Here is a 23,451-nt window from a genome sequence, read left to right as displayed (position 1 = left end):
CACTGATGAACTTTGTCTAATGCCTTGTTATGTATTTAGAGTTCCCTAGCTTAACCTAGTTATTATTTATATATATTAGTAAGACTGCTAATGCAGAGAGCTCAAACCCTGACTAAACAAACATAGAAAAAGGGCCAAACAGGAAAAAAACATGTTCTTCTTTGGCATATTTTGAACACTGACCACTGGTCTTGTATCATTTTCCAGCAGAAACCTATTTTTTTTTTTACAAGTACTGGTTAATATTGTGTGTATTTTCTACTACTATGATTTTTTGTTAACTATTTCCAGTATTCATTTTCAAGTAATGGCAGGCCAACCTAGGAGAAGATTAACATTTGGTTCTACTGAAGTCATCAATTAGAATTTTGAAGTTCCTGTTGCTACCGTCTCAATCCTTTCCTTCTAGAGGCTTTGAATTATTACCAGATTTTGAACTTTCAGAAAAAGTAGGTCACAATAGGAAAACTGCAAAAAATTCAGTTGTTCAGAAATTCTCTAACATTATAAATCATTTATAGTAGGAAAAGGGCCAATTATCTACAGTCATAGTGCACCTTGGGCAATATGAGTTTTTCTTATTGAAAAAGAAATTGTAATTCTACATCTTGGTCTAGGCATCACATTCTTTAGTCATTTTCTGAGGAGTGCTGTAATATCTAGCTGCCAAGAAGCTTTCAAATAGCCCTTTGCATCTTATTATATCATGTTTGATTTACATATGGTGCTTTGACTTTCCCATGCATCCATGTGTCTGATTAAGAAAGATGTGGGAATATATGTCTTTGTCCATGCAATTGCTTTCTGCTGAGGTAAAAATCACAGAAATCGAGAAACTCTTGTGAAACAGTATGTCATCTGCTTATTCATGTTCTGAAGCAGACATGGTTTGTTCAATTGAACAGTTTAGTGCACCAGCAAAACTTCTGGCTAATTCCCTTTTTCTCAACATGTGCTAATGACAGGAATTCACTGTATGGATCACTGTTAAGGGACCTTATGCCAGTATTGCTGTACATTCAGAATTTATGGAAGATAATAATCCCCACTGGCATTTTGGAGTTTTGACTTCAGAATATACATGACATCTTTAGCCTTCTTATTTATAATATAAACATATTGAAAAATAATTCCCAAAGGCAACGTAATTGCACTGGTAAATGCAATTGTATCTTTCATGACATGTAATGAAAGCATCTGAACAAGAGAGATCACAGAATCACGGAATCACAGAACGGTTGAGGTTGGAAGGGACCTCTGGAGATCATCTAGTCCAACCTCCCTGCTCAAGCAGGGTCCTCTAGAGCATATTCCCAGGATCGCGTCCGGGCAAGTTTTGAATATGTCCAGGGAAGGAGACTCCACTACCTCTCTGGGCAACCTGTGCCAGTGCTCTGTCACCCTCACAGGAAAGAAGTTTTTCCTCAGGTTCAGATGGAACTGCCTGTGTTTCAGTGTATGCCTGTTGCCTCTTGTCCTGTTGCTGGGCACCAGTGAGAAGAGTCTGGCCTCATCCTCTTGACACCCTCCCTTCAGATACTTGTACACATTGGTCAGATCCCCTCTCAGTCTTCTCTTCTCCAGGCTGAACAGGCCCAGCTCTCGCAGCCTTTCCTCATATGAGAGATGCTCCAGTCCCCTAATCATCTTCGTAGCCCTTCGCTGGACTCTCTCTATTAGCTCCATGCCTCTCTTGTACTGGGGAGCCCAGTACTGGTCACAGTACTCCAGGGGAGGCCTCCCCAGGGCTGAGGAGAGGGGCAGGATCACCTCCCTCGACCTGCTGGCAACACTCTGCCTAATGCACCCCAGGATAATGTGGCCTTCTTGGCCCCAAGGGCACATTGCTGGCTCATGCTTGACTTGTTGTCCACCAGGACTCCCAGGTCCTTCTCTGCAGAGCTGCTTTCCAGCAGGTCAACCCCCAGCCTGTCCTGGTGCATGGGGTTATTCCTCCCCAGGTGCAGGACCTTGCACTTGCCTTTGTTGAACTTCATGAGGTTCCTCTCCGCCCAGCTCTCCAGCCTGTCCGGGTCCCTCTGAATGGCAGCACAGCCTTCTGGTGTGTCAGCCACTCCCCCCAGTTTTGTCCCTTCGTCCAGGTCGTTGATGAGTACATTGAACTATTCTGGACCCAGTACTGACCCCTGGGGGCCACCGCTAGCTACCGGCCTCCATCTTGACTCCGCACCACTGACCACAACCCTCTGAGCTCTGCCGTGCAGCCAGTTCTCAATCCACCAATCTCTGTGCCTATACAGTACTATATTACAAAACTTTTTTCTAAAAACAAAAAAAGTTATCTTTTTACTCTAGTATGTAAGTAATCCTTCCAGTCAATTACAATTTGTATTTCAGCAGAATGTGATATATTTAACTTGCTGAATTTTAAACTCTGTTAGCCATAGTTACTGAACCTGGTTCTTTTCTTGTGTTGCTGTTCAGCAAGTATATCTTTTACCTAGTTGCATTTTTGCTTTTCAGGAATCTTATTCAAAGAAGAGAGTTTATGCATTGGAAGCAATACCCTCTGTTCCTCTGGCTGCAGTTCCTTCAGAAAATGTCAGCAGTCTTTGTGATTCGATAGACATAGCAGTGACCAAAAAACCTTGTTCCCTAGAGATAGCAAGACTACCTTCCTCGAGACAAGGTAAATCACCAAATAATCCTTTACATAATCTTTGGTGTAAGTGTAATACTATGGTAGGTATATAATTTCACCTGCTTATGATATTTTTAACAATACAATGCTTTCTGTCAAATTATCTCAGCACAAATACAGCCTTCAGTAACCTATCACAAGATAACTTAATACCAGAATGCTATAGAAGGGAAGATAAAACAGTTTTAAAGAAAAATATAAGAAGAGTCTGAAAAATCAAAACTAGAAAACAAATTTTTGCAGTAATCTCTGTACCATCCTGTTTCTGTTTTTTAAAGAAAACTTAGCACCAAAATTCTAAAACTGATACAAAATTTAAAAATATTCTGAATTTCCATGTTATATAAAGAAAGATCTGCTCCCTTTTAGCAGATGGAATAGTGAATGAAAACTGATAGAAATATGAAATGACACAGAAAGATCTTTTCAATTTGGTAAATTGCTATTTGTATTTTGCAGCTTTGGACAGCTATGAGTTACAGTAGTTACAAGACTATAGAATTATGCTGAGTAATATGAATGATAATATGTACAAGGACTCTGTTTACATTCTCCAAATGTACATGCTTTCCTCCATTACCCTTGTTTAAACTCTTCCTTAGTCATCACCTGGTAAAATAACTTAAGAAAATAGTAATTTCACTATAATTAAGTGAAACGAGAAACTGCTTTGACAAATGAGAATTCTCAGCAGCACAGAACTATCTGAAATGGGCCATTGACTTTTTAGCTGGTATTATCTTGATTATGAGTCATAACTTGGGAAACACATAAGAACGACAGATGATTATTGACTAACGTCATGCTAACCATCTATTCTGTGCAAGGGGAAGCATCTTCCTGACTTCACAGAGGCACTAGAATTGGAACAAACTGTGCCAGAGCTGTATCAGGCACAGTATATAAGTGTCGAGTGGATCATAATTTCTGCCTCCCCAAAACAGTTGTGCAAGAGAAGACTTGAGGGAACCTGTATTATGAACAGTAATCAAATAGATGGCATAAAATAGGATAGCATCTTTACAACATAGTTGCATAGAGTGGGCCAAAATCTGACCCTACTCATGTAGCTGAAGCTCTACTTCATTGATAATTGACTCTGACAGTCTAAGAAAATTAGTAGACCTTTCAATGCTAAACAATGTTATGGTTTGTTATTCAGTAAAGAAAGAAAATGCCAAATTATCCCTGTTTTTCAGACTTCTACTATATTAATCATCATAAACATTTATTACTATGGGAAGATTGCCAAGCCCCTACCCTGTAAATTGGCTGAGGGAGTTCATGATCTGCCTCCATAGTAATGGAGCTCAACTGCAAAGTTTTCCATTGTAATTAGTATTAAAAATGGTTGGTAGACTTTTCACTAGTTCAGATATCGAGCTTTGGAAACCTGTTTTCTGTTGAAGGTAGGCATCTTTCATAGGCATTGTAAGTTCAGTGTGAAAAACCAGATCCTAAAAAAAGGACATTTTTAGGTGTTAATCTGAAAATCTATTTTGTGTATGGTTAAATATGAAGTCTGTCTAAGGCCCAGAGCGCAATTAACACAGCTGCAGAGTAGGATATTCATGAGGGCATCCATCATCTTTTTAACATCTGACAAGGTCAGCAAGTTCACAATAATGAACAACAAGTTGACAGTACTGTAATTCTTCTGTCTTTGTTTCCTCAAATTCCATATACCACTATGATCTTTTCCTTGAAATGTTATTGGGAGAAAATTTCACTGAATGGTTAAGCAGATTCCAAAATGTGGTTTTACTTTAAGCTATAAATATAATAATTAGATAACTGAAATGGCTTGTAAGTCATATCTGTAATCATGTTGACTATTATCTTAGAATAAAAACAACCCAAATAAAATCAGCTGTGTCAGTGAGAGTAATAAGTTACTTAATAATATGCATAATTGTATGTGAATGTTAATACACATTTATTGCATGAATAATCTATGTATGGTTACAGATATCATTCATTTAAAACAAATATCTAATTTGCATTTCTTGTTTCCTGAATTCTCCTGTTCTTATGCCACTGAGTGTTGCTAACTTTGGGAATACTCTGTTTCAAATTGCTGTACTATGTTATGTGTAGAGTTCATTTCAGAGCACGAGACAGCACTTTGAACATAAAATTCCATCTGTCAGCCTCCTTTCCCCAGGTGGTAGGACACTGGTGAACTCTCCCCACTGTTTGGAGCATTACTACTTCTTGCCAGTAGAAGTGAGACTGACTGCACTCAGTGATTGAAAATTCTCCTTTCCTATATTGAGAGGAAAGGTCTCTCTGGTCCTTTCAAGCTGTAGAGCTGCGCATTATAATTATTATTATAATTATTAACTGGCCCCAGTAAGCTCCTAACTGGTTGCTGGGAATAATCATCTGACCACAGTCATTCTTTGATCTTCTAGGGGAATTTGCAGTTCCCTGAAGCTTGTTCCTGACCTGGTAGGGAAGAGCAGAGCGTGAGAACATGCAACAAGTTGTAAATGATGGTTAGATATAGGGGAGAAAAGCTGAACATGGAGGAAACAAAAGTAGTCATAAAGTTTCTGTTACTTCCACCTCTGAAAGACATTATGTTGTGCAAGTTTTACATCTGACTGTTTGCAAGAAATTAGCTTTATATAGGAAGATGCGGACCTACATTATTGGTTTATGCTGGCAGCTAAAACAATTGCTTCTCATTAGGACTAATCTAAAAATAAAAAGATTGCATGTGTGTCTGAGTTTGAGTTGAGCTGTTCTTTGTTTCTGCAATGGATTGATAAGACAGTGTTGACAGCGTGTGTTGGCATCTCTCTTCCACAACATCTCTACCTTTAAGCTAACAGTTAGCACTTGACAGGGATATTCTGAAATACTTACTAACAAAAGAGAAAACAAAATTCTCCTCAAATATAATTTTAAAAAATCTGAAATCAAAAGATCCTTTCTTCTTCTTTTGGGAGGAAGGGCATTAAACAATGTTTTGAGAAGTCTGCACTGTTTCAGACAATTTTTCTGCTAAATAAAATAGAAATTAGGCTTTAAGATGCTTTTTTTTTGGTAAGAAATGATAAATCAATTGTACTAATCTTTCTGTTGGGTTATTCCAGAGTAGTATCTGCCTTCCTGAAAGTCAACATTTCTGACGCTCATTTTAATTTTCCAACTGCCCTTCCATTAAAAAAAAAAAACATGTGACATTTAATCTTGATAAATAACCATAAATTATAGTAGTTCATAAGGCACAGTTCATAAGGCATTAAACTTTGTGAACTGTTAGCAACAAATCCATCATCCTGGAAAAGGTGCTCAAAGCACTGGATAATTTTAATCCTAAAGTAGGCATTGTCAAGTATCTTCATGAAGTTTGCATGATTTTGATCAGTTATCTGGTATCTGTAATACTGGAGTAGTAGTTTGTGTGCAGCACCATGCTAGTGTAGTTAGACTGCATTTGGACCTGTGCTGTTGCAGACCCTTATAGACTTACCAGTTTACATCCTTGGTAGCTTGTCTATGTTGTACATATTCCATCCTTCCACCTCATGATGTCATACCCATTTTATTTAGCAGAAATATAGAATGTAATCTTGCCTACATTATAAAAATATTAGAATTATAATTTTTTGGCTGGAGTTCAGTGTGCGTCCATACTTGATAGAGAGATCAAGTCGGCCTCTCCAGTTTCTGCTGCAGAAAGTCCCTAAGCATGGGACTGGGTGGCAGTCTCTGTGCTAAGTTATTAATAATGATTGATGCTCATTACTATTTAAAGGGTTTTTATGTTCTCATTGTGTATCATTAGGGAACACAGAGGACTTTTCAAACTATGTTTTCTGTGAATAACTTGAAAAAAAATTCCTCATTTGGGAAAGTTGGGCTGGCTGCCCAGATTAAAGAAGCTGTTAGCATAGCGTCTCAATAATAGGAAGAAACATTACTGCCTGTGTACTGCATGAAAATCTCCCTTGGACAAGGGAATTTTAGTTCAAGGACTTACTTTTTCAGTCACATTAACTTTACAGTGACTGCAGGTCGAGCGGACCTTAGTGAGCTATCTTCAGCTCTGGAACCAGTCCAGTTGCAGCAATAGAGAGCTCAGTGTGGCTGCAAAATCCACTTGAGAAATAGAGTAAATACTTAGGTGCTTAGCTTGTGCTGAGCTCTTAGCATGAGATGTGTTGCTGCTAGCCTGCAACAGGCAAACACAAGACAAGAGGTTTAAACATCAAGGAGGAGATATCTTGCAGCTGTTCTGGTCAGCTAAATGTATTTTGGAGAAATCTTGGTATTGTCAGTCATGATGTCTTTCTTATTTAGAAAATTTACTTGCCCTTACATGCCAGTAACTTGTAAGGAGAACCATGCAAGACAGTAAAACAACTATAATGGAAAACATCTTTTCCGTATTTTTTATTGCCTCATAATCTTAGCAGGGAAACTAACAAAAAATGCCTGTTACAGGATTATTATCATATATATATATATGTATATATATACAGTCCGCAAGCTGATCTATTTACAGCAACATTCCTTTTTGCTTTCTCAGTCTGATATCCTTCTCCTAGCATTACAGTGAAAATGTCCCTAAAATTTTTTGAAACCAGTGGGTTTACTCACCTCTGCTATAGGTTTAATAAAAATATAAATATCAATAAATATATATAAAAATATATAAAATCTATACATGTATCTATATATATAAAATCCTATGTTTGCTGTCTAACACTGTGTCAGCTATCTCATACAGATATCTAGGAGATAGCTGTTTAGAAACCTGAACTGAAAAATAGCCTAGCAGTGATAACATTGTTATCAAAGTTAAAATATATATCTTCTTCAGAGTTGCCAAGATCAGTCACTAAACCTTGCTTTGATAAATGAAGTGCCATTGGTCAGATCATCAATTCTCTGATTGTTTTCAGCAACAAATCTTCATAACAGCTATCCTGAATATTTGAACATTACAATTCTCTAGATTGAGACTAGGATAAGAACTGCATGTTTTCTTGAGTAATAGATTTATAGCTTCATTTTTTGCAGTTATTTTCTAGCTATAAGCAAAGCAGTGCAAAGTGGTTGTAAGAAAGGAGCATCACATTACCAGATATAAAAAATTGCTTGCATGCCATTTGGTCTGTTTTATGGAAGAGAAATTATAGAGGCTAGCCTTAATCACCAATGCTTTGTCATTTTGAAACTATAATTGATCTAAAGGGTCATGCACTGACCTTCTGAAGTCCACTTATCCAAATTGCTTCAAAGAGAATGACTGCTAGTAGAGCACTAGAAGTGCTGCCTTTCATTTAAACACACTTTTTAAACCAGAGATAGCAGGTTATAGTGCACTTAAACACATGACCTGCAGTCTAACTCCTCAGGATTAAATACTTTCAGTGATCAAGCAAAATCATATTAGCTGTACAGAAAAAGAAGCGTAATAGAGAAGGCAATCTCTATTGCAGAATAACTACAATATACAACAGATGGTCAGTGTTTCTGAAGCAACTGATTGTCCCATAAAGCTTTTGGTACTGTGGTGCATATTCAAAATCCCTGCTACTTACCTGCCAGAAGTGCTGAATTTCCTAAGGAGTAAGCCTAAGGCCTGATGTATCAGGGAGTGGCACGGGCCGGCTGCTCCCTCAGGGATGGAGAACTTGCTGGGGATGCCACAGCCAGCAGGGAAGGGCCTTGCTAGCCGGGGCCCGTCCCACCACCTCCAGTGAGGGAGCAAGGCAGAATCGGAGACTGTGGTCAGATTCAACCAAGAGCCCAGATCACTAGGGAAGTACATGGTGATGAGGTAGGTCTGAGGCTGGCCTGGGCAGTTTACCCACAGGTCAGGATTAAGGTTGTCGGAGCCTGTAGCCAGGCAGGGGCAGGGTTGTTGTGGAGCTGGAGACCACTACAGCATCATAGGGCAAGGACTGATGACCCTGGCCTGGGCTGAAATGGGATCTTGGGCCCCGGCAGGGTGGGGGAGCCCAGAGAGGCTAGTCAGGGATGTTAAGGCTTATTAATGCCCTCAGGGCTCTGACAGCAGCCTCCCCTCTTAGCAAGGAGTGTCTTCACCCATTACAGAGATCTGGGCTCAGAAGGGTCTTGCTGTAGAGAAGCTTAATTCCTGTGGGGCACTAGTGAGATATTTCAGGGGACACGGAGGCAGAGCAGGTACTGGGAATTGGGAAAGAGACCTGCCATGGGAGACTTGGGCTTGGGGCTGTGTGTGGGCAGGGGGGTTCAGGCCACCCCAATGAGCGCTGGAGACTGGGTGAATTGGAGGAAGGGAAGGGGCCTGGCTACCCCTAAAGCACTGAGGGGTTCACTCAGGAGCCTGCACTGCAGGGAGATCAGAAGCCAGGGCAGGGCCAGACCCTCAGGAGAAGTCATAGGAGGCAAGGCCCTGCTCAGCCGCAGGTTCAGGGCTCAAGACAGCCTGAGCCAACTGTAAGGGAGCAGCAAGGGCTGGCTGCTCCCTCAGGGTTGGAAAGTCGAGGGGCACAGCGAAGCTGGCAGGGCAGGGGCTTTGCCAGCCAGGGTCAAGTCCCACAGTACCGAAGCGAGGGAGCAGGGCAGATCTAGAGATCATGGCCATGTTCAACCAAGAGTCCAGATCATTAGGCAAGTTCATGGTGATGAGTCGGGTCTGAGGTCAAGCCAGGAAGTCAGTCCAGAGGTGGGGGTCAGGACCAGTGATTGCCAGGCAAGTCCATGGTGACAAGGCCTGTCCAAGGTCAAACTAGGAAGTGGGTCCATTGCCCTAGGTCAGGATCAATGGAGCCCATGGCCATCCATGTGGGAGAGCTGGAGGCCAGAACCACTACACCATCACTGAGCAGGGACTGATGGCCGTGGGCTGGGCTGAAATGGAGTTCTGGGCCTGGACAGGATAGGGGGAGGCCCCAGGAAGGTAGACAGAGACAGCGAGGCCTGTGAGTGCCTTCAGGGCCTGGATATGATGTATGAATGATCATAATGTCCCTTAGTCTTCCATCTATCATTCAAGGAGACAGTGTCTCCAAAGAGTGTAACTCATCTGTATGTTGAGTGAGAAGTATAGAGCCACTTAGAGTTTGTCAGTAAGAAACTCAAGGTGCATATTTGATTAATACCTATTGTGAGTTGCATCCATTAGGTGGAGTAGATGACTGACTGACACTTGTGTTTCCACAACAATGTAATACCTGAATTCTTTCTCAGGAAGCAATTGTTTCTATTCTAAGTCATTTTTGGCCTCAGGGAAATGCTTCCATATTTCAGGAAAGTTCCCCAATTGTCAGATTGTTCTATGCAGTCTAATCCCCTTGACTTTTAGCACAGAATAGTATCAAAGATTCATAGGCCACGAGAAGAATGAGTAAAAGAATCTCACTGTGTGCTAACAGGATGAGGATACTCCCCTTAAAGGGAGAAATCTTAGGTTCTAGCCTTCTTTGTGTAGTTCCTTCAGTAAACTTCTCAAGATTTGTCTTTTTGTGCCTGTTACTCTGACTGGAAGTGTGTTTCAGAACAACTGATGATTAAGAAGCTTCTCATTTCCAGCTTCAATGTATTCACGGTCAACTGACACTCATAGGTTCCTGTCTTGGTTTTATTCTTTATCTTAAGCAGCTTTTTAATTTTCCTTCGTTTATCTTTGTTTTTAGATAGCAACCCTTTCAGCCTTTGTTTTACAAGGATTCAAGATACTCAAGTTTCCTCATATAAAACAAGCTCTCTATTTCCCTGGTGATTCTAGCAATCTTTTCTGCATCTCTTCATCTCTCTGGAACACGAGTGATCAAAACTGTACCTAATATTGCGGATGAAATCTCACCAGTGCCTTGTGCAATAGTGCTAACACTTCCCTGAATCTCTACTGGAATGTGCTAGTTGAATCTATCCTAATTCACAGTTACATGCAGCAGCTCTTACATTAAGCATTTTTCTTAATTATTTTCTACTTCTGAGTTTCTACATTGTAGTTGATGGTCTTTAAGCATATAACCTTTCAATGTTTGACTCAATAATTTCATATCTTGTCTACTACTCTAGCCTTCCGTGTCTTCTGAGATGCACCTCTTTTTTGAGGTGCTTTTGAGAGAGCTCTGTATTATATTCTGATTCTTCAAGTTATTGACATTATCTCTAAAATAGCACTATATTCTTAGGGACCCAAATTGTTATGTTTAACAAATGTCATCAACACGCTCCGGCTTTTTGTATCAAGATCAGTGATAAAAGTATTAAACAATATTGACCTCCAAAATGGTCCTTCAGAAAGACCACTACAGTTTGCATCCATTCCTTTTTACAGCACTATTCATCATTAGTTAATTTTAGCATCATTAGCTCCTTACCTGATTTTTTACATACATTTTTATTCACTAATCTCCATACATTTCCTATATTGCAGCAATCCAAATATTTTTTTGGAGTCAAGACATAGGAGATCTAACATATGGCTAGGACAGAGCTCTCCAGCAAATCTTCTAGAAGCAATTTTGGGCAGCCCCTGAATGGTCCTGAAAATTTATTAGCACACTTAATAGTGTCTATTCGTGCTGCCTTGTCACTGTGGAGGACTCCAAAGGATGGTAAAGTGTCCAGTGGAGATCTTCCAAAGGTGTGTACTCTGTATCACAATATGTTCAAGTTCTTTTCTCATTTCTGTCCATATGTGGTCATTTCAGGTATTAGCCTCTGTAGAAGTCTGGATGATAATATCTACATATCATTCCCTAATATATTTTCCTTTTTCTGTGTAAGAAGAGGAGAATGAGGAAGGTAATAAAAAGACCTGAAGCGGTTGAACCGAAAAACAGATTTTTTTTCAGCTAAATGTTATATTTAGCTAGACTGAAAGCATTTTTCATTTTTCATTTTTGCTGGAACTTTTTACCTGCTTTTTAGTGAAATTTACTTTAAAATAAAAATTGAAAATGTTTTCTGAAAAGTCTTCTACTGTATTCTTCAGCCAATAACTTACTAATGGTAAAATATATCGCCCAGCCCTAATTATGAGACCTGTGCATACTTTTTCTCTACTTTTATTTGTCTTCCTTTAACCTGTTTCTGGGCCATATGGGAGAATTTGGCTATAGTACAGAATTTCTCAAATTACTTGTTTTAACAGATTAATTTATAAAGATGTAAGGATCACATTCAGAGCTCCAAGATACAAATCTTTGCCAGAACAGAGTGTATTGGAACCCAAACTAACCTTCTCCTGACTGAGTTTCAGCAATGACACATTTCAAATTTGTCATTCTTACTGCCATAGTATAGAGTGCACAGTGCTCATCAAAAGTATCCTCATCTAATGCACTAGCATATGTTTACAATTAAGATTTTTTAATTTCACTTAGAATTTTAATAGAGCTTGAGGGAGTGCTGATGGAAGAATAAAATATACATAAAATAGAGCTCTTCTTTAATGCATTTTGTTGTTTTTTCTTCAGTTCAAATACTATTTGTTTTAAGCATAAGCTCCTTTAAAAATGTAAAAGAAAAAATTTCTGAAAATTATATCTGGAGAGTCTTTGCTGATATGACTATAATGTAAATTATAAATTTATAATTATTTTCTATTTTTAAGTATTTTTTGATAATTTCAAATTCAGTTTTCTCACATTATTTTTCTGTTGTTTCCAAAAGACAGATCGTCATAGGGATGCAATTTCAATTACTAAGTTATCGTCTTAATCTGAAATCATCTTCGGTTACTTCAAGGGAATTATTGCAAAGTTAATGAGAAGTTTTTTAGCTTGTTATCCCATTTAATTATGTTTGGCCATGGGAACAATGCTGTGGACATTTTCTGTGTATTTTTTTAAGCTCCAAGAAATCCTGTATGTACTCATGAGAAGAAAAGAAGAAATAGAGGCAGCTCTGCAACTGAATAATATTCTATTAATGTATAATCTTACTGTGACTTTCACAGACTGAAAAGCTTCTTTTCTTGAAACAGTGGGCAATTTAGCACTATCTAGCAAGCACTAATTTGCTTCTGTCTTTCAGGTTTTTTTTACGGATGTAAACCCACAAGAATTCTTAATCTTACTCCCATCATAATATTAAATATCACTAATCAAATTTTATTTGCTCCAAGTAAAAATCTCAAGGATGTAGGCAGCTCAGGAGGTCTATTTTATCATATTAACATTTTCATACCCATTTTCTTTTTTATATATTTCTGCAGCAATTGTTACAATTCTTGGGATACCATTAGGATGTTTTATATTAGTATTCAGTAATATGGTACTCAAAGGAGCACAGTTCACAGGTCTTTCTGGTCCTATGATGATTTCTGTTTTGTTGCCAGGTGTTATTAATCTGCTGTTTTTGACCAGTTATACCAACAGTGAATATGTCCCCTACTAATTTTTAAAGAAAAAAGCATGCCTTCTTTATAGTTTCAATTTTTGCTGCTATGTGGGAATCAGCCTTCTTGATAGAATACTTACTATCCTTCAAGTTAAGAAAGGAGAATGAAAAGCAATGTGTAACTCCTATGGCACAAAAAAAGTTCTAATTTCATTATGATGTGACTCAAATTATAGATATATTAACAAAACGAATGAAAGAATGATTGATAAAGAATTTCAATAATTTTTCGTCCAGCAGATGCTTCTAGTCTAAGCAGTCTGGAGATCATAAGGTAAAACCATAGGTTCCTCTACACAGCTCTTTCCTTAGTTAATCTGAGTTTTAAATATCAATTTTTTACTTAGACAAACTTCTGTTGTGGGCAAACTTCCTCTATTAAACAATAACTAGAAAAGTGAAATCCTCCAAAATCTCCATCACTTGAGTGATGGGCTTTAACTGCAAAACATTAATTTAAAAAATGAATTTTTTGTTGTATTTGGAAGAAAAAAATCTTCCTTTTTTGTTTCATTTCACTTCTTGCTTTTTGCTAAAAGCAGCATTTATCTAGTAACGCAAAAATATAACTTCAGCGTCACAAATTGAGAAGGCGGCAGTGGAAGTATTCGATGATCATTGTTTCTTGGCTGATCATACTTTCTTGGATGATTCTTGTCTATTTAACTGGCAGCTCTCAAAATCTCAACAGAGAGTATTAGGAGAAAGGAGATATACTCAGAGTTTTTCACCTTACTCCTACCCTCCCCAATCATATTTGCAGGATAAAGATGGGCAAAACTGTTACTTTTTTTTTCATTGGGAGTCTGAAAAGCACAAGTGAGGGATAAATACAATGGATACTTCTTATGCATATACATCCAGACCCACCATTATTTTTTTAATAACATCAGATGCAAACACAGACCACATCGTTACTAAATTTTAATAACCCAAATGTAATATTAACCCAAATGTTCTATGAAAGTGAATGTCACATTAACTCTATTTACCTTTATTAAACAAACTTATAACCTCGTTTAAAAATCAGGTTGCTTAATCAGGTCCAGTTTCTCTGAAGTTATGCTAATTATCATGAATTATGCACCTTTCATTTATTATTAATGGTGATCCGTATCAGCTATTCCATAATTCCTGACATCAGGCTGAAACTCTATAACTACTCAGATTATTCCATTAGCTTTCTTCCAGTCTTCTCAAACATTATCGTATTCCAAGTCCTATTAAAGAACAGCATGATTTGTTGGGATAGCTTTCTGCCAGATCTTTTTAAACTCTTGGATAGAAATTGGATGAATCAGTTGGTTAAAAATTTGTAGTCTAAGTAGCTGTCATTTAACATTTTCTTCAGATGGAAGTGTATCATCCTATGAGTTTTTCTTCTATATTTAGGTAAAAATAATGAAGCAGAGGCTTTGTGGAAAACTAGTATTGCAATCATGTCATTAAAGACTTCTTCAGAATGCATGTGCACAGAGAGGCTGAAGTAAGGTTGCACAAGCCACTTTAATTCTTACATTCCCAGTTTAATGTACTTTCCTTTACAACCTTATCATCCTTTTAAGAGGGTTTTAGTATATAATAAAGATAATTGCTCTCCTTCATATTCTCCTCTGGATGACATCTTTGATAACATCCTTAACAACAAAATATTATTCTTAAAAATGTTGTGTCATTTCTGAAGGTAAAGCACATGGGCATGAGTGATACCAGATAACCAGTTCATAGTCGAAATGCATGCAAGGCTCCACCTGCCTGGTATGTTCCAATAAACATGTTTATATGGTTAAAGTAATTCCACTTTCCAAAGGACTAGCTTACATTTTCTCTGGGAAGATAAAGAAAAAGGCTGCTGCTTGGCATATGTTAAACATTTTGTGATGATTCATTGCTTTTTTATTATAAAAGTACAGTTGAAAAAAGTTAGTTTTCAAGGGAGTTTTGGACAATGTTTGCAGATGAGTGCTGAAAGTGTTTCTCATCAAAGTGCATACATTCTGACCAAGAGCTTCATCCATTCCAGTGTGATTACCATCTAGGATGATCTCATTATACACTTGACTGCATACTGTCAGACAAAGCCATTTTTTTCAAATCAAGACAATAATTCAAAAGAACATAATTATTTTGAAGTACTCTGCATTTTAAAGCCAATATGCAAATATTATTTATCAGGATTTGACTTTGTCTGTGTTAAATGGCTATTAGTTGCAGCATCCTTTGCAAGTGGGGTTGAATCTAGGATGAAATATACATGGGCCATGTACAAAATATTCCATGCTGTGAGTAATCCATTGCTTCAAAATGTTCCTCAAATTATTTTAAAATGGAGGAGATATAAGTAATTGTCACTTTTATACGTGATTATCATTTAACTGATATGCGAGGAATCATCATATTGGCTTAAAAAACATCAAATTGCTAATAGTAGTGGTAATAGTAAAACTTAATTCTACCATCAATTTGTTTTCGTTTTACATGCATCTGGTGTGTTCTCGAGGAGTACTAGTTTGTGTAATGGGTATATAGCACTACATGGAGATCTTCAGTAGGCATTTATCTAATATTGTGTGTGTCTTCTAGTACACCAGTAAAAGGAATAATTTTCTACAAACCTGTTCAGGTTGAATATTACTCCCTTTTAGAAGTTGGGAGGAAGGAACTATCTTATACTTTATACTACTTACACTGTAATACTCAACAGTTTGCATATTCTCCTATTATGCATTGGAATGAAACAGAATCCTAAAATTTTGAGAGATCCAGTCCTTAAGAGTCAGTATTTTCCCTATAATTACTATAATGCAATGCAATTCAAATGCTATGAAAAAGCCTAAAATGAATTTCAGAAACAGTCTAGTTGGAACTGGAAATGCAGTATAGATACATCTTGAAACACACAAAGCACTGAGTTCTGTCACAGATGAATTTCTTCATTGTTTTGGTCTCTCAGTTTCTCATGATAAACTTGCTCTACTCTGAATGATTAATCCTTAGAAACTGCAATATCTACCTATTAGGATCATGCAGGCATTCTCAGAAAGTTATGACATTAAAAGTGCTCCTAATCTCTCCTATTCTTTGTGTAGTTTTTGAGGCTTTTGATCTTTTGTATTAAGGGTTGCAAGTTTAATACACTGTATTAGGGAGTGCTTTGTGACTTGTGGATGATGAATAGAGGAGGTGTACTCTACAGCTGCCTCTCAGCAAAACTATCATTATATGATTGCCTGTATTTCTGGGATTAGATCTGATGACTTAGATGATCTCTTCTCTTTCTGTATTCAGTATTAGGGCACTTATGTAGGACATGAGGGATCACGCTGAGAACCTTAAATGCCAGGCTATAATGTCAGTGACTACATCTATAGCATAGGATGCTGGAGTGCTTTTAGCACTGGGCCTGTGTTTCAAATCCTAGCTACATCCCAACTGCATGTCAGGCCAAGACATACATATGTGCTTGGGCCCTGCCTCGTTCTGTCACACCTAGGTGGAAGTCCAGTAGGACCCCTGAACTAAATGATCAAAACATCAGGTTTGTGAGCTATCTGCCCTGCAATCTTTGTCTTTCCTCCCATTGGTCTTTCTGGAAAACACACACTAGAAGTCCCTTCCTGCTCTGAGAGTAATTGCTAATGAAAATATTATGAAAATGATACATTTCCGCCCCCCTCTAAATTAATTTTGAATAATCAATTTTTATATTTTTTATTATTTTATTGTTTTCAAAAAATTTCCAACTAGCTACACACCACATTCATATGTCAGTCTGGTAGCTCTGCTAACAGATGTTGAGAGTTCTCTAAATTACAGCTCTGTCCATTCCTCCCTCCCTTCTTTCCATCATTCTTCTCTGTAGGGATCATCTGCTATACAGTTACTGGGCTTCCCCAGGTATTACAGGGAAGATCCATTGGCTTTGATGTGGCATGAAGGTGATCAGTAGCCTTACTCTTTTCTTCTGCAGTTTTAGGATACCTAGACTAGCAATAAATAAATAAATAAACCCTCATCCAAACTGAAAAATTTTTGCCTGTCTTTCTGACTGACAACCTCCAGCAGTTTCCTTCTGACAGACTGCACCACAGTTAGGGTATGATTTTAGCTTATCATACAATCCGCTGAATGTAGTTAAAAATAATTTTCAGTGTTGGCCTGAATCAGGTCCTAAATAGTAACTATAAAGATAAATACTTCATACCCTATTTCCACTGTCTTTACTTCTCCAGTTCTATAGGTAAGAATTTTAATGTAGTATTTTTGTGAAAATTTAAGGATATTGTAGTTAATATTTCAATACCTTTAATTGTTACTGAGAGCTCACTTTTTCATGATATGCATTATGAGATTTTTTAAACAAACTTTTCTACTAACTTTAGTACATGTGAAAAGCAGAAATCTTGGCATAGCTTGGTAAATTTTGTAAAAATCAAAATATTTGTGAAAATATTAAGCAATTACTAAAATAAAGCATTTCTCTACATAATGAACAGATTTATTTGTTTTGTTCAGTGTCAGAGATGATTAAAAAATAGAAAAACATTGATTCCTAGTGAAGGTAATCAGTGTTACATTCTGTAAAAAGAGAGATTTTTCCCTCCTGTTTTATTTTAAGTTAAATAATTTTAAAAAATCTAATTTACTTCCATTTCCTCTGCTTCTGTCTCCCTTTCTGCATCTGCCAGTCCTGATGGCAGCATGCAGCTTGCTGCCAAAAAGTTTCTATTACTTTGCATAGATATCATTTTTATTCTTTTTATACCATTCTCATTTTTATGCAGGCTACCTCCAAAGGAAATTTGGAGTGTGCAAGAAATGTAAGATTTTACTTTTCTAGGGTAATACTGTATAGCAAAACAGGACGGGAGTGGGCTAGCATTGCCATTCCCCATACATATAGATGCAACATAGCTTTACCACTAGCTAGTGAGAGTCATTTTCTACTGCAGTAAGGATATCAGGCTATGCCTTCAAACACCGCAGATTTGGAAAAATCCATAGTAAGAATGTTTGAGAAAACACTTAATTGCTTTATTATTTCTAAAAACAGGAAAAGTCTTCAGAAAACCGTTCAATACTTTTTGTTCCAGGGTATATTATTCTTTCTATAAGACAGTATATATTACTGTATGCATTAGCATCTATGCTGCATGAGAATATTAAAAGCAGCTGTTAGTAAAACATTCTTGCCTCTCTAGCTCCAGGAGAGCTGTTCCATCCATGCCCTTTTTCTTTCAGATACCGTTCTCTACTTGCTGGAAGATATTTAAGTGATCTAGTACAATTAAAACCAATTTCCTACCAATAGTACTGGGGTTGAGGCTAATTTCTCTCCCAGAGCAATTCCATTACTTTGACATCTATTTCTGTCTTACATTATGATGAAAAAATATCAAAAAAATGCTGTGACTATTTTGTAAATAATATGTGGAAATATTTACAGGAAATATTTTTTTCTGGTAAAGGCTCTCAGAGTTCTCTCATCCAACCTGGGATGACTTTAACAAGGACTTGTCATAGATAAATTTAATGAAAGTATTAAATGCCCCGTGAAACCATTGCAAATAGCAGAAAAGGTGTGATACATTTTATAAATTGCACGTTCAAATGCTAGATATCAACTTTGTAAATACAATGTGAAATGAACTTGTGACTCATATTCTAATCAATTAATGACATTTGAAATACGAAGTTCATGCTGGTTAGAAGTTCTGATAGTAAGACTGACAGAAATTTTATGAGTTCTGCCTTTTGTTTAGGCCAAGTCACAGTGTAAGAGTTGGAGGAAAGAGTTGGAGGATATCTGAGGAAAATCAAAGTAAGCAGAAATGTTTCAGCCAGGAGGAGCAGGTAGCCCTGGTGATCATTACTGCTGAAATATATGTCCCTGGTATTCCCTTCAGTCTTATATGAGGAGGGCTACAATTTAGAGAGAGTATGGGGCATCAGGAGGGACTCATATGTGATCATATATGGCAGATTATTCTTTAGAAACTTTTTGAAAATGAATACATGTAAAAATGAGTGCTAAGAATTATGGAAATACGTAGGTTCTTTGCTGCGTGGATGGTACGCTTTCCTGAGTTAGCTTTATTTTGGCCTTCCCCTTCTCCTGGCCTTGATGGGAGAACTCAGCCAGACTATCTGAATTTTTGCTATATGAATTTTTACTCTAAAGAGGGACATATTGACCATGAAATATGGTCTGAAAAAGAGCAAGGGTATTTCATTCTTTTAAGAAAGAAAAGAAAACAGAAAAAAATCGAGTGCAATTGAATTGTGATTCTCTGTTGTAGTTACAGGCTTGAGGTTAAGAGATGTTAGATAGTTTTAAGCCATATTTTTCTTCAGCAAACTTGGCAAAAAATGCATGCTTTTAGTGTATTATGATCTCTCTTTTGCTGTTGCTGCCTGGATGGGATCAGCTACTTCATTTCTGCCCCACTGTGCTGGAATATTCTTCTTTGTCCAATTGATTTTTAAGTCCATTTGATTCTGTGTCAAAAAAACAGGCCAAAGCTACATGGTTTGGAAACTTTGATTTATTCACTTGCTATCAATAGAACTACATCTTGACTGTTTGAAGTTTTGTGGTATCTTTTTTTTTTTTACTTTATATAGTTAGCTGCAGCTCTTAAAAATGAAGAAGTAATGTAAACGCAGCTTTGTCAATCAGAAGACAAGAGTTAATAATGCATAACCATATAATACTATTGTAACATGTCATCGCATCTAAATGTATTACACACCTAATAGAAAATAAATTATTGGGGGACTATTAATGAAAAGGTAAAGTTGAGGTTTTTTCAGAAGAAAATACCAAGTATAAATAAAAATAAGTAAAAATAATATATGCAAATTTGGGGGGGGTGTTAATTGTTAGAAAAAATAATTTGGAAATTAAATAATATGAATGAGTGATTATTTTTTAAAGTGCTAAAAACTCTAATGCTGTAGTGCCACAAATTAAGTGCTTGTGATTGGAACGTTGACTATGTTATTACAAAACTGTCCACAGTATTTCCTTTATCATTCACAAATCATGTGGACATCATTGGGGCAACATATCGGACTAGATATCTGACCTGGTCTCATGCAGATGTTTCCATTTTGCTTTGAAATGAGCAGTAAAGACTCTGAAAATTCTATTAATTCTGACTGTATATCAGTAGTGAACACTACTTGCTGGACAACTTCTTTACGCTTAATTAGTACACTGTTATACAAAATACAGTATACATTTCTAGTTTGGAACAAAATATATGCTCTATATAGCACATACACAAAAACGTATGCAAAACTTTTAAATTGCCAGTTGAGGTCTCAGAGGTCACTCAACAATTTACAAGATATTAAATAAGAATATTTAAATAAGAATACCTGAATATTGAAACATTTTAAAATATCATTTTAGTGCTCTCTAGCTTTTAAATATTTAGTTTGCTTTATTCTTTTAGTGTTCTGATAAAGAGCTTAATAGTAATTTATACTTCAGAATAACTGAAGCTTGTGAATATGTTGTGGCCATAGATTGCATTTCTTTGCTAGGTGAATATTGGGAGGTTTATTTTCAAGATTGCTTAAATCTAATTATTACTGAGCTCAGTCCCTGGGGAGTATGGCTATCATGAGTAGTACTTAAATGGTTTAAGAGCACTTACTCCCATCATCTTTTGCTGGTTATATTCTGAGATGATTTGAAAATGAAGCTTAATTCATCTAGAATGTACTATATTTAAAGCAGTATTCTCTGCAAAGCACAGTTTGGATATTCTGTTAAGGTTATAGAAGAAACCTTGTGCGCTAAGGCGTGCCTATAATAGCAATCAGTGGCCCAGTCCTGCTCTCACTAATAACAGAAATTTAAAAATAAGCAAAACCTCCACAATCTGTATAGCCCTTTTCTGCATGTTTTTTACAAGATCAGTAGGCATTCAAGTTTTTAGTGAATGACTGAAATAAATAAAAATATTTTGGCACCTGTAACTACACCCTGTGCTTTTCCCTGAACATCCGGAAACATGATGACTACAAGCTGACACAGGGCAAATGTGTTAATCTATGAAATATCTATCACAGACAATGCAGTCATTTCACTATAAACCTTTCAAATATGCAAAAGCCAACAAAAAGCACAAACCTTTTTCACAAAAAACAAGTATATGGCAACTGTGTAGCATTGTTTTTGAATGCTCAATTAGGCATCAACAGCTTGCAGAGACAGTCTCAAAAGGTTACTCAGGAAATGGTGGAAATCACCCATCATCTCTCATTAGTTTTTAATGAGAGATGTTTTTCCAGACTGTTGCCTGGTATTACAAGGGTTATGCAAGCTTGAAGCAGTTCTAAAGTGTATTTGTGCAGGTGGGTGATTAGAGGAAATAAAAAGTTGATAATAGTCATACCCAAGTCTCATGGATGATACAGAAACAACCAAGCAGATCCCCTGCTGCCACTGGAATGCACTTCACTGGTAATTAATTCCAAACACTACCCTGAAATAGCTGCCACATCCAAGATCAGGCCAGTTATAGCTTCAAGTGCTTTCATCAAGACAGTTGCAGATATATATTTACAATCCTACTCAGAACAATGGTTATTCAGGTTTAAGTGTGTGGGAAACAAAACAAATTCAAAAGAGCAAATTCAAACAGTTGAATCCAGCTGTTCTCTCTATGCATCAAGTTCAGCTACCTACTGATTCTATTATTCAGTCTTCCATCTGCTCTTTTAAAATTTCTCTAGTAATTTTGGTTCCTTGAAATCTCCAAATACATAAGTTTGTCCATGTCATTAGTTCTTAGATTTATGCCACACTGAACAGCTATGCAGGAGAGTAGATTTGCTTTAGGGATTATGTCAAGGAAGAATCATTTTAAAGTTGAATCCTAAACTATGGAAATTTACTTAGTCCCTCAGTTGGGGCTGTCTCGTTCTCCATCTAACGAAACAGGATGTTTTCTAATTTTTTCCTGGATTTCTCCATGGACTGCAGCCTGGTTGAACTGACCATTTGCAATTGCTCTGAATCTTTGCAATAGGTCCAGCACTTCCAGAAGACACCACATTTATATCACACATTCTGTCCAAGAAATCTTATACCTGGCAGCTCTGTATCAAATCATGGCAATTGCTATCACCTTATGACCTACTCCGCTCAGTTTGCAGTCTTTCCCTTTTGGCTTCTTTCTGTTTGTTGGCTTGGGCTCCTGCCTTGTAATTTTACTGCTAGCAGAATCCAGAATCCTGGGTTGCCCCAAGGAACTTAAAGGATGAACTGAGCGTAAGTAGTACTGACTCCACACAAAATATTCAGGTACAGTGTTTTTAATCACACTTACAGTGAAACGTACTGTTGTCGGTATTCACCCATTCTCTGAAACAGTGCTTCTTTCATTACTCACTATAATATACTGCCAGTGATTTATAAAACAAATGCTAAATGCCGGGTTTGGTGAAGAATGGCAAGCCAACCACTTCCATGTCTGTTTCTCAGCTCTTCCAGTGGTATTCTTTGTATCTTTTTTAGTGCTAAGGTCACAGGACCCACTCAGCCTCTCATAGTCTCTCACGAGAGTTCAGGAGATATGGAGATTTTGGGGATGCGAATGCTCTAACTTTATGTGTACCCATTCCTTACCATCTGCTAACGCACATGCCATTGAGAAAGCACTCCACAAGTTCAATCCTTTTCAAGATAGGCTGTTTTGACAAGAACCAACTTAGCCATTGTTTCTGGAATTTTCCAGAAGTTTTTTTTTTTTGTTTCATCTTAGGCAAAACGATACTATACCATGAATTTTCCAGTCTCAAAAAGAAAGAGAAGGAGGAGTTATCTCTTCTGGATTCAGGAAAGCAGAATGCCTTTATTTGAGCATTCAAGACAGTGCCATAAGCTACAATTGCTTTTTCCCTACAACAGGAGGATTGGTTTACATTGCTTAAATTTTAGGATATTTAATTTCTACCTGCAGCTGTCTAAGTTCGCGTTATAGTAAGGGGAGATCTATTTAGTACAGCCAGTGGAGCTCAGAACACAATTAGGCTAGTCTTAGAGGAGAGACATAGTGACTGGTAGCAGAACCACTCTCTTTGCTCAGTTGATTATATTGACAGGATCACCATTCACTGTGTTAGAACTGAAGCAGTTAGCTCACATATAGACATCCTCATATACATATCTACATTTAGGTATCTTAGTTTTGAACTGAATAACACCTCTTGTAAACGAGTTGGGACCTTGAGACCGTGACCAGCATAGCAGTTAAGCAGAATAGTTGAAAATGTATGTTCTGCCTTGCCACTCTGAACCTGGAGATCAGCATGCACAGTTAGCAACAGATCACATGACCACAATGCGCTACATAACTGAAGTCCAACAAAATTTTCAGCCTTCTACCCTCTGGCTGTCAGTTTAACTCTAAAGT

The 23,451-nt window shown here is 37.3% G+C and overlaps 1 protein-coding gene across 9 annotated transcripts in view; it reads left to right on the top strand.

Moving 5' to 3' along the window:
* Window positions 1–23,451, top strand: part of ANKS1B (ankyrin repeat and sterile alpha motif domain containing 1B) — a 442,229-nt gene that overhangs the window by 128,971 nt on the left and 289,807 nt on the right. For all 9 annotated transcript variants that reach the window (XM_068938515.1, XM_068938509.1, XM_068938473.1 and 6 more), the window contains one exon: window positions 2,485–2,650. In XM_068938515.1, the coding sequence (XP_068794616.1) occupies window positions 2,485–2,650 (166 nt within the window). The remainder of the gene's footprint in view (window positions 1–2,484; window positions 2,651–23,451) is intronic.

The sequence above is a fragment of the Struthio camelus genome, chromosome 1 (genome assembly GCF_040807025.1).
Source record: "Struthio camelus isolate bStrCam1 chromosome 1, bStrCam1.hap1, whole genome shotgun sequence".
Classification (NCBI taxonomy): domain Eukaryota; kingdom Metazoa; phylum Chordata; class Aves; order Struthioniformes; family Struthionidae; genus Struthio; species Struthio camelus.
Note: the sequence above shows the minus strand (reverse complement) of the source record. Positions and strands in the feature narration are given on the sequence as shown.